Below are 15,431 nucleotides of genomic sequence, written 5' to 3'. Positions count from 1 at the left end.
CGGTTTGATTTCTTGCTTCTTCGTAGATGTCTTGGTAATTTTCAGTCTTGGCCCAAAAGCAGCAAAAAGCGTTTTCATTGCTGATTTTACTTGAGATTTTGTTAAATCGTCTTCACTTTCTGATTTTGGATCATCTGAAGAGTTTGAGACTTCTTTCTCACTTTCTTCGTCTGATAGTGTTTTTCGCGCCAGAAATTTTGAACTGAGCGTTTTGATTGGCTCTGCTCCATTCTCTTTTGAAGTTCGTTGAAACCAAGATGGCTGCCATTCAAAATTTCGCGCGGGATCACATCTTTTCTTTTTAACAACTATTTTCTCAGTAGTCATCTCACTTACGATTTTTTGATCTTTGGGTTTTTCTTTAATGACGTTTTTCTCTCTCGCTGCTCCGCTGTTCTTTAGCATCTCCTGGAGGTCCGCGATGAGACTTTCATCATTCTTTTGGCTTTTTAGTATCTTTAATATCTCTGACCTGAGTTCGTTATTTTCTATTTCGATTTCTTTCTGGTCATTATTTTCACTCATTAGTTCTTCTTCTTCAGTGGTGTATTCTTCGGATTCTCTCGAAATCGCATTGGTGGATTCGTTGATCATCTCTTGATCAGTTTCTATTTCTTTGCTGTAGGCCCTGGTGTTGGGCCTATCTTTCTTGGACATTTTTAATTACTTATTGAGTCAATTAACCATCCTCTGCTACCAGCTTGTTGCAATATTTCCAGGATCAGACTCAATAAAGATAATAGAAGTTAAAGCTTTAAATATATTTCTTTTTAATTATGATAGGCATTCTATATTCACTGAATATTCAAGGTAGAAGCAACGAGAATGGTGAGGGTGGCTCCTTATATATACAAGGGGTGGAGCTAGGAATGGGAGTGGTAAGTTATGAATACATTAAAGTCCAAAGAATAAGTTAACCTCTGATGTTCCATATATACATTATTTACACATTGGAGAATAAGGCATTTACATCTGACAGAGTCACCCTTTTGCCACAGTTAAGTGAATCCGGCTTCCCTCTTTAACTTTGCTTGTTGGAAATCACTTGGGAAGGGTGCAGATGGTGATTGCATGACCCTGGGACATTGCAACCATCATAAATACATGCCAGTTGCCAAGCACCCAAATTTTGATCATGTAAGCATGGGGATGCTGCAACAGTCATAAATGTAAAAGACCAGTTGTAACTCACTTTTTTCAGTGCCTTTATAACTTTGAACATTTGGTAAAGGAATGGCTGTAAATTATGGATTATCTGTAAATGCAGCCCTAGGCTGTAGCAATAGAAGCATACAGTAGGGTCAGTATGAGGAGAACTCATTGTTCCTCTCTGTTTTGTGCAGTCCAAATCACATCTAATATATTGTGCCCTGTTTCAGAAAGAACACTGAGAAATTGGAGGACAGCCACGATGAAAGGCAAGTCCAAGGAGGAAAACCAAAGAGGAAGAGTGTTTAGAGGCATTGGATATGTTTAGCCTGGAGAAGAGAAAAGGATAGGGATCTATTATGTTTCTGAAACTTTCCCATGTGGATTCTTCTAGAAGACGGGACAAAAATAAATCGATTTAAAATAGGGGTCCCCGACCCCTGGTGTGGGGACCGGTACCGGGCTGCAGCATGCCAGCAAACGGGCCATGCAAAAAAGCAAATCCCCATCCGTGGGATGCAGGCAGTACATGAAACCACACCCCCTCTGGTGCATGGAACTAGTCCTTGGTGCCCAAAAGGGTGGGGGCTGCTGATTTAAAGTACAAGAAGTAGATTGGAGGACAAAAATGCCTAAAAATAAAAGTTGTCCAGTAAATACATCAGACTGTCTTTAAAGATGGTGGACTTTTTTTTGCTGGAGGTTTTGAAACAGAGGTTAGATAGCAGTGGATTACTATGCTAGGCAAGAGGTTGGACTAGGTGACCTCCAAACTGTGTTTCAGCCTTTAAACTGTACGATTTGAACATTGTAAGAAGTTAATTTTTAAGCCTCTGCGGAACCTTTAATGAAGAGAAGGACTAGGGGAGATATGATAGCAGTGTTTCAATATCTCAGGGGTTGCCAAAAAGAAGGAGTCAAACTAGTCTTCAAAGCACCTGAGGGTAGAACAAGAAGCAATGGGTAGAAACTAATCAAGGAGAGAAGCAACTTAGAACTAAGGAGAAATTTCCTGACAGTTAGAACAATTAATAAATGGAACAACTTGCCTGCAGAAGTTGTGAATGCTCCAACACTGGAAGTTTTTAAGAAGATGTTGGATAACCATTTGTCTGAAGTGGTGTAAGGTTTCCTGCCTAAGCAGGGGATTGGACTAGAAGACCTCTTAGGTCCCTTCCAACTCTGTTATTCTATTCTACTTTTCCTCATTTTCATCGAAAGACCACTTAGCTTGTAGTGAAGCTAATAGGACACTAGAGGTCCTCACAGCCCCAGATGAGAAAAGGTGCTAAACAGATTCTTTGGTTTAGGGAAGGTATTATTACCTAGTTTTTCTACAGCTGATCAAGATTCCACTTGTCATAGATTCCACTTTGGAACAAGGAGTCTCATTGTAATGGCCCCTGATCATGTTCACTTCTTTGTCCATTGAATTGGGTAGTTTTGACATTAGTAAAGAAGAAAGAATCTTTGGCTCAGCTGGAGGGATTCAACTATTATCCTTCCCCAAGGCCTGAGAGATCAGGTAAATTATTCAATGACATTCTGAACGGCCATAAGGTGGGATCAGAGGTGGTATTCAGCTGGTTCGGACTGGTTCACCTGAACAGGTAGCAGAAATTGTGGTTGGCCCCGCCCACCTGCCCTGGCTCTATGCCATCCTATTTAGGCACGTTTTTGAGGCCGGGTGCATGCATGAAAGGCACATGTGCCAGCAAAGAGCATGCATGGAAGGCCAGGCACATGTGTGGATGGGGGTGCACTCACATTTGTGAACCGGTAATGGGATCCATATAAATCAGTTGCTACAGCAGAGAAATTTTGCTTGCTAGGTCCTGAGATGACACCTAAAAGAGAAACCTAAAGGCAGTCAGTCTACCTGATCTCAACTGATGAGCTGAAGCCATCAGAGATACGCGTTCCTTCAAATAGCTAGGCCCTATCTTTGTATTATACTGTTAACGTAGTAGAAACAAAAACTTTAAAGAAAAAGTAAGAAAATAAAAAACTTTAAACATTATACTTTAGAGACATTTATGACCCTAATTCAATTTTGTCACAAGCACTAAACCTTAGCTTATTTCAAAAAGTAGGTTTTAGTCTTCTTAGACCTTGGATACAGAGGCCATCAGAAAAATATCAAGGCTACATGCTAGATTGACAGTCTGTTAGGCATTTGGAACAAATGGTGGAAAATAATTAGACTGACTTGTCAACAGTCTGATTCTAGTTACCCCAACTCTGTCTGGACTTTCCAGGAGATGCAGTTAAGAGCAACAGCTCACCCATGATTAGGCCTTGGCTGACTTGAAGCTTTGTCTCAGCAGCAATACAGTAGTAGGACTGTCCATCATGGAGGTCAGCAGGGTTCAGTATCATCATGACAATTTCATGTTCTGATTAGGTGTGTGTAATGGGGACCCCAGCTCAGGCATATGTTTTATAAATTATTATTTATTGTGTTGCATATATCTCTGTTATACCGTGTGATTTGAAATTGTTTTCTTCTCTAAATACACTTTGAAACTTCTGGTGTACTGTGGCCTGGTATGATTTGTAGGTGGCATTAGCTTGGTAGCTGAAGATTTGCAAGTATGTGCAATAACTACATGAATGCAGTCCAGCAACATTTTGGGGGAGGCCAGCTATTTACCACTGGATTCTGCTAGTCATTCTGAATTCCCTCAAGAAAATGTTCATTAGCTATTGCATTGGATAGCAAAACTGGTTATACTGCTTTCTATTCAGTAAGATTCACCTCAATGTTTCAGATCTAAGGATTTCTGTCTACAATATATTAGCTCTCATAATCCTGTGGCCAATTGCAAAATGAGCATTAGGAATTTGCTCTTAGTCAACAGAAACTTGGGAAGGCTCATGGCTGCCTTTGAAGAGACTCCCCCCACCCCCCCACCCCCGTCATTTTAGCCCCTTTTCCATTATATCAGAAGCCATAGTGGTGCAATGGTGAAAATGCGGTAGTGCAGGCTAACTCACTGCTTACTGCCAGGATTTCGATTCTCACCAGCTCAAGGTTGACTCAGCCTTCCATCCTTCCGAGGTGGGTAAAACGAGGACCCAAATTGTTGGCGGCAATATGCTGACTCTGTAAACCGCTTAGAGAGGGCTGCGAAGCATTATGGAGTGTTATATAAGTCTAAGTGCTATTTCTATATCCATTGTCTAAATGTAGAAAGAGCCTGGTTGGATAAAGGCAATACCCTACGAAGAAGACCAAGATCCTGTATTATACACCGATCAACCAGACATTTCTTTCATGTCTCCACTATAGCAGGTATTTTAACTTATTCTAGCCATGATTCAGAAAATGGTATCCTGTCATCAACATCGATGGCTATTGTATGATTTGCCCTCTCCCTCAATATGCATTCTAGTCTGCTTTTAAAAACCATCTAAATTGTCAGCTATCATCACATCTGATAGCAGCAAATGTCATGTCTTTGTATACAGACCTTGAATTTTCCAATTCTTGCTCAGCTCGTTTCATTCTCCTTCACTGTCACTGTTTGGAAAGAAAAAAAAAAACCCTCCATCTGTCGACATGTACATTGTGTCTCTCTTGCCTTTGATCTCCCCTCTCAATACCCATCTTTTCCGCAATCTTCCTCTTGAATCTTTGCAGCATTACTCAAATTTAAGGGTGGCAACAGTATATGTTTAGCTCTTTGTTCACTTGCTGCTTTTTCTCTCCTGGATTTCAAATATGGCAAAGCTGTGGGGGAGGAAAGCTTAATTCTCATCTCCCCTTTGCCTTGAAAAAGTTCTGGTAGGAATTGCCACAAGGCAAGATTCAGGGGACAGCACCTAAGACGCCTCCTTGCACTGCATGTGGTGACGTCCTTGCTTAACAAGTAACAGAGTTGGAAGGGACCTTGGAGGTCATCTAGTCCAACCCCCTGCTCACGCAGGAGATCTGTACTAGGGATTCGAACCGCCGAGCTTTCTGATCGACAAGCTCAGTGTCTTAGCCACTGAGCCACCTAGTCAGGCCCGTCAGGTGGGGATACTATTTGGGGGGACATTTTCTCCAATGCATCTGCTTTGACCTAGCCTGCTTGGCCTGAACTAATAAGGGGCCAGTGTCCTGCCATATACAGAAGTGTACAGAAGGTGGGTTTTCTCCCCCCTTCTGCTCCTAAATCGTGTTTGAAGGACGCCAATCAAGCAGCTTATCTGGGCTTCCTCAGTTTGTTGTTTGCAATGGAAGGTTATTTAGGTCAGCCACTGACAGGTTTAACTTTCCTTCTTAGGTCAAGGTGAGGTGAGGAAACGTAAGACTCTCTTGTATGCTTACGTGGGTGCCACTCCTGATACCTTGCCTTTTACTAACAGAGAGGAAAAATGGGTACTGAGACTGGACTATTCTCCGAATTCAAGCAGTTTTTAATGGAATTAAATGATCCCCTGGGCCTGATCTAGAACCAGTCTGGAAAATAATCTCACTCGTTGCCCTTCTAGGAACTTGATGTTTTATTTAAGGCTCTGCAATTATGGCAGAAATCTGTGAGAGCCCACAATTTCAAAATTGTAACTGCACATTAGTGGCCAAATTTATGGAAACCTTTTGGGAAAAGTGTATTTTTGAGGTTTGATGGCTAATAACACCACTTTTTTGGGGAGTTTCAAGATAATCATATTCCACTGCTGGAATGGCCTGGGAATAGCACAGACCTTAACCCAATTGAAAATCTATGGAGCCGACTAAAGAAACTTGTTAGTCAGAAGTGACCCAGCAATAAAACCCAGTTAATAGAAGCCATCATTCAATCTTGGTTTCACATTATAATAGCTGCAGAACTAAAAGACTTGGTTCACTCCATGGGAAGATATTGTAAGGCCGTAATTCATGTTAAAGGTTACCCAATTACGTATTAACTGACATGGTGATAATTTTTGTATATCTTGTTTTTTTCTAGGAGTTTTTTTCTTTATACTGTAACTGCTATTCTAATAGCAAATCCTTCATAAAGGTTATTGCATTTCATTTTTGATTAAATTATCTTTCCATTGATATATAATTTTATGGTACTACTAAAAAAAAAAGCACTGCTAGTTTTAGAAAATACGTTTTTCCCAAAATTATTTTCACAGGTTTCCACAATATTGGCCACTACTGTATTCACTGGTTTCCCCAAAACTGAGAGTTCTGGCATGTGCAATGTTGTGTGTTCGGACAGTTTATACGGGTCCCATGCAATTGTTTCTATGTTCCTCCATATGGCTTTTTTTATTCTCCATGGCAAACTTTGATACAGCTGTTCCACCCATTGGATGTTTTAATTTCAAAAGAATATATGAGACAGAGCAAAGAAGAGATATAGAGAGTAAGAATTTTCCTGTGGAGTTTTTCAAAGCTTACCTTGTTAAGACATTTGTTATACTAGCAGCTTTGTTCAGACAATGGTGGATACACCGAAAACAACATTACAGAAAAGATAGCCCAAATTCCACAAATTTGCTGCTACTTTTCCTCTGAGAATTTTGTTTGTTTGTTTTGTTTTGTTTATTTGATTTGTATACTGCCCTACTCCCGAAGGACTCAGGGTGGTGAACAGCCACAGGATAAAAACACATAAATACAAAATTTAAAACTGGATAAAAACCGAATTAAACAATTTGGCCGAAGACAGATTTAAAACACCCCAATAAATTAAGAACGAATTAAAATTTGCGTTTTAAAAAGGGAAAAAAGGAAAAAAATTAGGCCAGGCCAGCTTGATGGAATAAAAAGGTCTTGAGAGCATGGTGGAAGGTGCGTAGATCCGGGATTTTCTATGTCAGGAGTGTCAAACTCAAGGCCCATGGGCCAAATCCGGTCTGCGGGATGTTTAGATCTGGCCCACGGGGCTGGCCTGGAAACATCAAAGAACTGGTCCACGGTGCCTCTGCCAGTGAAAATGGGGCATGTGGGGGCTGGCACTGTCCCCCCCGAGCTCCGTTTTCACTGGCAGAGGGCTATCAAAACAAATTAAAAACAAAAGGAGAAATGTTTCCCCTTTTGAATTTGAGCATGCAAGAAGGGACAGGAAAGGAAAAAGAAAAAGAAGGAAAGATGGGAAGAGAGGAAGGAAGGAAAAAGAAGGAAAGAAGGGAAGAAGAAAAGAGAAGGAAGAGGGAAGGAAAAAGAAAAGGAAGGAAAGGAAGGAAGGATTATAATGAGACTGAGGGAGGGTCTCAGGGAAGTCTTGCCTTAGCATTTGGCCACCACAGATAACGACATGAATGACGGTGAGCTGGCCACGCCCACCATGACCACTCCGACCCCCGGCCGTGGCCCCCCAGCCTCCGAGGTCAAACACACCCTTCATGTAGCCCTCAGTGAAATTGAATTTGACACCCCTGTTCTATGGCAATTGCAAATTGTGAGATCTCATATGAGAGTATTGAAAATCTGTAAGAAGCAGTCATCTTGCAAATTTGCCTCAGTTTTGTTATTTATGTTTATTTAATGCTCCAATGCCCTTAGAGAGAAGGAAAGCCTTAAACAAACAAAAAGAAAGTAAGAAAATATTTAGTAGCATAAAGTTTATTTACCTATACAAAATCATAGGTCTCTGAAAAGTCTGTAGCAGTAAAAGAATAAGCAAAAAAGATTTTGTTTTTAAAAGGCTATATAAATATGCACAAAGAAATAAATTATTTGTGTTTTACATTTTCAATGTTTATTCCAAACTTAAAACTTTTAATAATACAAATGACTAAGGACCAGCTTAACAAATTCAGCTTCTCTCTGCGAGTGTATGCCTGTGTGTGTACATAAATATACACAGACTCACGTATATATTCATGTGAGCATATATAGAATTCTTTGTACATGCTTTGGAGTATCGGTAAAAAGATTATTTTTTGCCAGAAACTATTGTATTCACAATATGAATAAGGAGTGATGCACCCTATTTTTAAAAGTCCCAAACAGCACCATTTTAGAGAATCCTGAAGCACAGTGTAACCGAGAAAGAAACATAATTGTTTATAGGCTGCAAAAGTCTGATAGATGATGCTTAGTTTAGTCCGACAGATAGACATGAGGTAGGCTGATCTTTCCTGGCGAAAACCTGTTAACTGATTTTTATCTCTCTCTTTTGCACCAAAACCAAAAATTATTGATTTTATTGGAAATAGTCATTTAATCACTCTGTGGTCCCAGAAGTGAAATCCAGCAGGTTCTGGAGAACTGGTAGCGGAAATTTTGAGTAGTACGGCGAACTGGCAAATGCCACCTCTGGCTGGCCCCCGAGTAGGGTGGAAATGGAGATTTTGCAATATCCTTCCCTCAGGAGTGGGAAGGGAATGGGGATTTTGAAGTATCCTTCCCCTGCCACGCCCACCAAGCCACACCATACCCACCAAGCCACTTTTTACAATTTATAATGTATGCACACATTTCTACTCATAGATCAGATAAGTTGATTTCACAGAGTGATGGAAACAAAACATGTATCCAGCTCCTGGATTTACCGAACAGGCATTTTTGATTGTCTGCTCTTCATTCAACTCAATTTCCAACCTGGGCTGCTTTCTTGGTTCGCCCTGTTCCCAATCACTGCAGATCCTAGCCAATGGATTCTCCTCATCGATCAGACTTCTTTGTGCATTTGTTCTGCACACATCTTGTACTTTTCCATTTTAATGCCTATCGATTTCAAGGCACCTACATGGTGTAATTAAATGTATTTGCATTCACTATTAAACAAAGAGTAATACTGGCCCAGATAGCCCTAATTCAGAGGTCTTCAAACTTGGTAGCTTTAAGACTTGTGGACTTCAACTCCCAGAGAATTCTGGGAGTTGAAGTCCACAAGTCTTAAAGCTGCCAAGTTTGAAGACCTCTGCCCTAATTGGTCAACTGCAAAGTTTCTGTTTTCAAAGTCATTGAATATTATGAGACTTCTGGACAGAGGAGCCCTTGGTGCTTGTATTCAAGGGTTATTGTGCTGCTCTTCTGCCTTTTTTTTTTTATGTAAGGATTTTGTTTGTTTTTTCTGGAAAGAAGAAACACAGAAGAAAAGGGGGTGGGGGAAAATCTGGGAGTGCTGCTAATGGAAGACAGTGTAGCTCTTGTAAACAATTCTGTGAAAGCACCTCAAATGTGTCCCAGTGCATTCCATATTAAACCTTGACAATTACAAAGCAACATGGGGAAGGATGGGAAGAGAACATGCAAAATTGCATTTAAAAAAAAAAAGTCAGGAAAACAATTATGCTTTTATTACCTTTATGTGCAACTGCTTCTCTGCCCCACCCCTGCCCCATGTTTAAACTTATGGAAATATATCCAAGATGGCATACCTTTAAAAGACCTTTATCCTTATTCAGAATACTGTTAAAAAAAAAAAAAAAAACCACACACACACACACACACACACACACACACACAACCAAGCATCCTTCAAGTAGCATTGCAATAGAAAGCCACTCCTCCACTCGGTTCATTATACTCGTGGCATCCTTCAACAGAATCTTCTTGATCGGCAGACGTGACTCTCTCGGCGTTGCCTGCTTCTTTCTCTCCAAAAATTGTGCTGCTCAAAAAACAACATTAATCCCAACAAAGAATCTTCTTTTCACATTTTGGGATGTTCTGCAACGTCCACGAAAAACTCCCCATTTTCTTTTTCTTAAAAAAAAAAAAAGTGCTTTCAAAAATACTTTTAACTCAAAAGTAGCATCTGGAGGTTAGGAGCTTTAAAAGCAGACAACTAGGAGTCCTTTTTTTGCTGAGGAGATTCGGATTCATACTGTTGTGCTAGCGCAGGTGAGATTCTTCTGGTTTCTCTCACTGAATGCTTCTTGTCCTCCCAGCACAAATCTCCTTGACGGAGCTGCTGCACCAGGAACCTTGTTTTCGTAGGGAAAACATGTAAGGTGCAAGGCACGTGGGGCATTTGAAGGAGGAGAGGGCAGGTTCATACTAAAGTCCCAGGTTTTGAATCCTCGTGCCAGAAGAGCCTCTGTTCGTTCTCTTGCAGGCCGTCTTGCAAAGGGTTCCTACTGCTGTTGCCCAACTGGTTAGTTTCAGGATATATCCTGGAAAAGAAGCATAACCATCAGTGGCTAGCTAAGTGCTCCTCTAGAGTTCACCCAGAAGCAGGGGTGAAATCCAGCAGGTTCTGGAGAACCTGTAGCGGAATTTTTGAGTAGTTTGGAGAACCGGCAAATACCACCTCTCGCTGGCCCCCGAGTGGGGTGGGAATGGAGATTTTGCAATATCCTTCCCCTGCCACACCCATCAAGCCACACCACACCACACCATGCCCATCAAGCCACGCCCACAGAACTGGTAGAAAAAAAAATTAGATTTCACCACTGCCCAGAAGGCCTGTTCTTTCTAAGCAGACCTCCCAATCAGTGGTGGGTTTCAAAAATTTTTTTACTACCGATTCTGTGGCCGTGGCTTAGTGGGCATGGCAGGGGAAGGATACTATAAAATCTCCATTCCCACCCCACTCCAGGGGGAAGGATACTGTAAAATCTCCATTCCCTCCCTAATCCAGGGGAAGGTTACTGCAAAATCTCCATTTCTTCCCGATCAGCTGGGACTTGGGAGGCAGAGAATAGATGGGGGTGGGGCCAGTCAGAACTTTTACTACTGGTTCTCCAAACTACTCAAAATTTCCGCTACCGGTTCTCCAGAACTGATCAGAACCTGCTGAAACCCACCTCTGCTCCCAATGTTTTCAAGGGATGTTCCGAAGCCAATTTTAAAAGAAGGCAGCCTGCATTATGCTATTTCCTGACATAAATTTATGGGAGTCCCAAACCCCAGGAAGTTCAGTGTCTATGGAGATTCTCAATCGTCCAGGTCATGGTTGTCACAAAAGTGCTTTTCCAAAATATAATTGGGCTTCCTTGGTTTTTTTTTTTTTCCTTTGAAAACGTTTTGCTGCTCATCCAAGAAGTTTCTTCAATTCAGAACTGAAGAAGCTTCTTGAATGAGAAGCAAAACGTTTTCAAAGAAAAAAAAAGGGGGGGAAAGTCCAGTTGACTTTTGGAAAAGCACCTTTGGCCCAGGAAGTTCATTCAAACATTATGAAGGCAGGGTGTTTGAAAGACACAGATGGATACAATCCAACAGTCACACAGTCAACAGCAGTTTAGATAACAATCTGTTATACAGGCAGACCTCGATTTATGACCATTCATTTAGTGACCATTTGAAGTTACAATGAAAAAAAAAAGATTACTTCTAACCAATCCTCACACTTACGACCATTGCAGCATCCCCACAGTCACAAGCTTGTGATCCAGGCACTTGGAAACTGGACTCACATTTATAGCTGCTGCAACCTCCCACAGTCAAATGTTTGTGAATTGCAAATTTGCCAGCTGGTTTCTGACAAAACGAAGTCAGTGGGAAACCGGCAAGAAAAGTTGCAAACTGCAATCACGTGATGACAAACCACAGCAAAAAAAAAAAAAAAAAAGGTAATAAAATTGGACGCCTCACTTAACAACTGCACCTCTTAATGAATTTATCCAGTCCCAATTGTGGTCATATGTTGAGGACTACTTGGGTATGCATTTGTTTTAAGTCACTGCCATGAACATGTAGCAATATGTAAATGATAACTAAACACCCATTTTTTAAAAAAATACACAGAAATGTATTTCTATCTCATCCACCCTGAACATTTAGGACTGGTTTATACATAGAATTTGGGTATATGTGTGTATTATCTATTCCTTCTGACAGGAGTGGTGAAGCATTCATTATGAAGCAAGCCTCAGTTTACAAAATGGCCTTGTTGCAATAAAACAGATAAGAGTGTCCTCATTTAGGAACCATAATTGGGATCCTCAACTCAGCAGTGAAGCAGTGAACTGTGTTTATGATCTTATTTTGGCTTTCCTTCTCTTTACAGACCTGTGAAGGTTGTAAATGCAGGGACTGATTGCAAGTCACTTCTTTATTACTTCATAACTGCTGAAAGGTTGCTAGATGAGGCAGTTGCTAAATGAGGACTATAATAATAGTTTAGAGCAAGGGTGAAGAAGGAGTACCTTTTGGTTATTCATGGCACCCCAGTTCCTACTTGCAACCCCCCCCCCCCCAAGGTAACAGAGTATGTTGCTGGAATTTGGCAAAAATGTGCTAAATAGGCCTCGGCAATTCTCCTAAAAATTGACATTAATTAAATAATAAAAAGAACTCACAATTTTTGTTTGGTTATGTATTTTCCCCACCTTTAACGGTTTTTATTATTTTATTTTTTTTAAAGAAAATCATCTGGAACAGGTCAGTTTTAAAAGCCTTTAAAAGCTTTAAAATTAAGCAAATGCCACTATATGCTTAATTAATTTTGCTTCATTTTAAAGCAAAAGCACTATATCACAAGTTCACTTCACGTTAAGTCTGCTCAGCGATAAGCAAGGGTATCAGCAATCCTCTAGCTCACACCACCCACCCACTGATCACAAGTACTTGGATCCTCTTACTTCAAGGTATTTAAACATCAAGTCATTCCTGCAGATGTTAAGACAGAGAAATGCTTTGTTCTAAGGGAGAAAAGAATTTAAGACAACAGAAGCAGAAATGAGAAGGGGAGAGGGAGCGGGAACAGGCACAAAACAGGGATTAGGGATACCAGCAGACAGAAACCTCAGGATTGGGAGAAAAAAAAGCAATTGGCAGCATCGGAGGGAAGCTTTAAGCTACTTGCTGTTGGCAGAAGTGCCATGAAAGCCAAGGAGAAAATACAAGGGGGAAAAACAGTAATTAGAAACAAGGCATGAGGGTTATGGGTGGCTCAAAGTGGTATCCTTGGAGAAGTCAAATGCATTTTGTTTAAAATACATAAACTTGCATTTTACAGCTTGGTGTCCTCCAGCTATTGAGCCACAACTCTCATCCTCACCAAACTCAAGTAAACAGGCTGAAGGAGGCTGCCCTACCTAATTTTATGTGTATTTTCAGAAGCCCGATTGGAGAAGGATGAGACAAACAGAATACACAAGGAAGGCCCAAATGTGAGGGTGCCTTTGTCTTTATTTATTGATTCATCGAATCTGAATAGCTAGCTGCCCATCTCACAAAAAGCAACTCTGTGTACAACAATCAAATATTTTTATACTTTCATTTATTTATTTGACAGAACTTAGAACTCTCCCCAATCCCACAGGATTATGGCATATAACACAGGATTATGGCATGTAACATCAAACAAAAGGAAAACGAAAGAACATAGGATAAACAGTGAAATCCAGAGCAGTACAAAAAACAAAACAAAAACAAAAACCCTTAACTCTGAGGAAAGGTAAAACCCCAAATAATACCTAAGATAGGTGTCCAAGGAAGTCATCTGGCACCAAAAGGGTGATAAAATAAAGCAGTTTCAATTTGTTTATGGAACAGCAGAAAGGTGCGGGCTGCACATATTTCTAGGAGGAAGTTATTCCATACTTTGGGAATTATGACAGGGAAAGTTTGCTGTTTTACCCATTTCCTGCAAACGTCAGGAAGAGAGAGAACTTTCAGAGGTCCTCTCTTCATGACTGGACTCTATGGGCATATTTTTGTTCTGGGAAGGAGTTTCAGATGCATCCCGGTGTTATGACAAGTTGAGCTTTAAAAGTAATTTACCAGCTCTTTGAATTGGGCCTGGATTGTACTACCTTTGCGCATAACATGATACATAGGTTGAACCGGTCTAATGTAAAGGGCAGACTTCAGGAAATCAGGTCCTGGAATGGGACAATTACATTATACATAGCCTTATGTTTGTGCTACTTTATCCCCATGCTGGCTCACTGTTGGCTTCATGTGGTGTGAGATGCAACACCCGATTATTCCTATACAGATGTGGTCTTTGACCCTCTCCCACCCCAAGTCCCCCATCCCAGTTTATGGTTTTGCAACCATAGTGCGCTACAATTTACAAAGCAACATTTTCAGCAACACGGAGCAAACTGTAGGGGTCGCTGTCCAACATGTAGGTCTTTCTACATTTTGCGAAAGCTGCAGGGCTCACCTGCTCTGCAGTGGGTGGTTCCCATACACATTCCCGTAACAGCTGGCAAAAGAGGACTGAGATAGCGTATCATAATCAGGAAGTCCTAACAAGACCTGATTCCGCCAGTTCACGGAGGAATTTGTTGAGGATGCTAAAATTGAAGAGAGAAGAGATAAGGAGAAAAGAATGTCAACAATGAATCCTTCCTTGATTTGGATAAGAACTGCTTAGATAAAAATTTGTCTGGGTTCAAAGAAACACTGCACGAAACATCCCAGATGAAAGGAAAATGCCAATTTGATTAGGAGAACACTCCTTTTAATGCCACTCCCTTCCCCTACTCGAAATCTAACACATGGGGCTTGGATACCGATACATTTACAAAAACTTCATTGGGGAAGCTTATCTTAAAGTATTTATAAATTTTATTCCATCTTTGCTGATATAAGGTGAACTTTTGCAAATTAATGCTGAGCTCACTGGCTTTCAGCAAAAGATCTAAGATGAAATAAAAAATGATCATCTCCCTGGTGATGTACTGATTAGGATGCTGGATTTTGAAAGACTGCTTTAAATCTCCATTTAGCATTAAATGTGCTAAATGTGCTCTGGGGCCATTGCTCTTTATCTAACATTTGGAACTTATCACCAGCAACAGCAGACACATTTGCTAGACTTACAACCTGTCCTTCCTATAGGAGCTCATTATATTCCCTTTCTCAATGTTATCCTCTCCTACCATGTGGGTTGGTTTGGGAGAGAGATTGAATGTGAATTTTTACCTGCGTTTTCTTAATTCTAATCCAACACCTTATATACCATCTAGGCTCTGCCACATTTTAAGATTTTCTGAAGTTTGTGTATTATTATTATTATTTACTTCATTCATTAAACATGAAACTCAGTCAACTGAACATTCAAAAATGCATCACAAATACCATTGACTGGTGCTAATGGTTGATATGGATTGCTGCCAGTGTCCTAGGTATCAACCAAGTACCTTCTCAAGATGTACGATGTTCCAAGTAGCACAGTTTTTTGCAGTTCCGCTGGTGCTATTGCAGGAAGCTGCAATTTGTTGATGTATCTTTATAAAATTCTTGGACACAGTACCATTTATTATTATTATTTTATTTTATTTTATTTTATTTTATTTTATTTTATTTTATTTTATTTTATTTTATTTTATTTTATTTATTTATTTTATTTTATTATTTTATTTTATTTTCAAAAGTCCAGAATGGTATGATAGACACCTGTACAGACCCCATATATTTGGGATAACATTTTAACAATGAGAGGCTGCTGATA

General features: G+C 40.3%; 1 protein-coding gene across 2 annotated transcripts in view; it reads right to left on the bottom strand.

The window, feature by feature from the left end:
* Window positions 1–9,347: 9,347 nt before the first annotated feature.
* The window catches only part of FRMD4B (FERM domain containing 4B), a 253,347-nt gene continuing 247,263 nt past the window's right edge, over window positions 9,348–15,431 (bottom strand). For both annotated transcript variants that reach the window (XM_034440592.3, XM_034440591.3), the window contains exons 22-23: window positions 14,139–14,271; window positions 9,348–10,197 (exon numbers count right to left, since the gene is read on the bottom strand). In XM_034440592.3, the coding sequence (XP_034296483.2) occupies window positions 10,077–10,197; window positions 14,139–14,271 (254 nt within the window). In that variant the 3' untranslated portion in view covers window positions 9,348–10,076. The remainder of the gene's footprint in view (window positions 10,198–14,138; window positions 14,272–15,431) is intronic.

The sequence above is a fragment of the Pantherophis guttatus genome, chromosome 2 (genome assembly GCF_059756535.1).
Source record: "Pantherophis guttatus breed Tessera chromosome 2, ASM5975653v1, whole genome shotgun sequence".
Taxonomy (NCBI): Eukaryota; Metazoa; Chordata; class Lepidosauria; order Squamata; family Colubridae; genus Pantherophis; species Pantherophis guttatus.
Note: the sequence above shows the minus strand (reverse complement) of the source record. Positions and strands in the feature narration are given on the sequence as shown.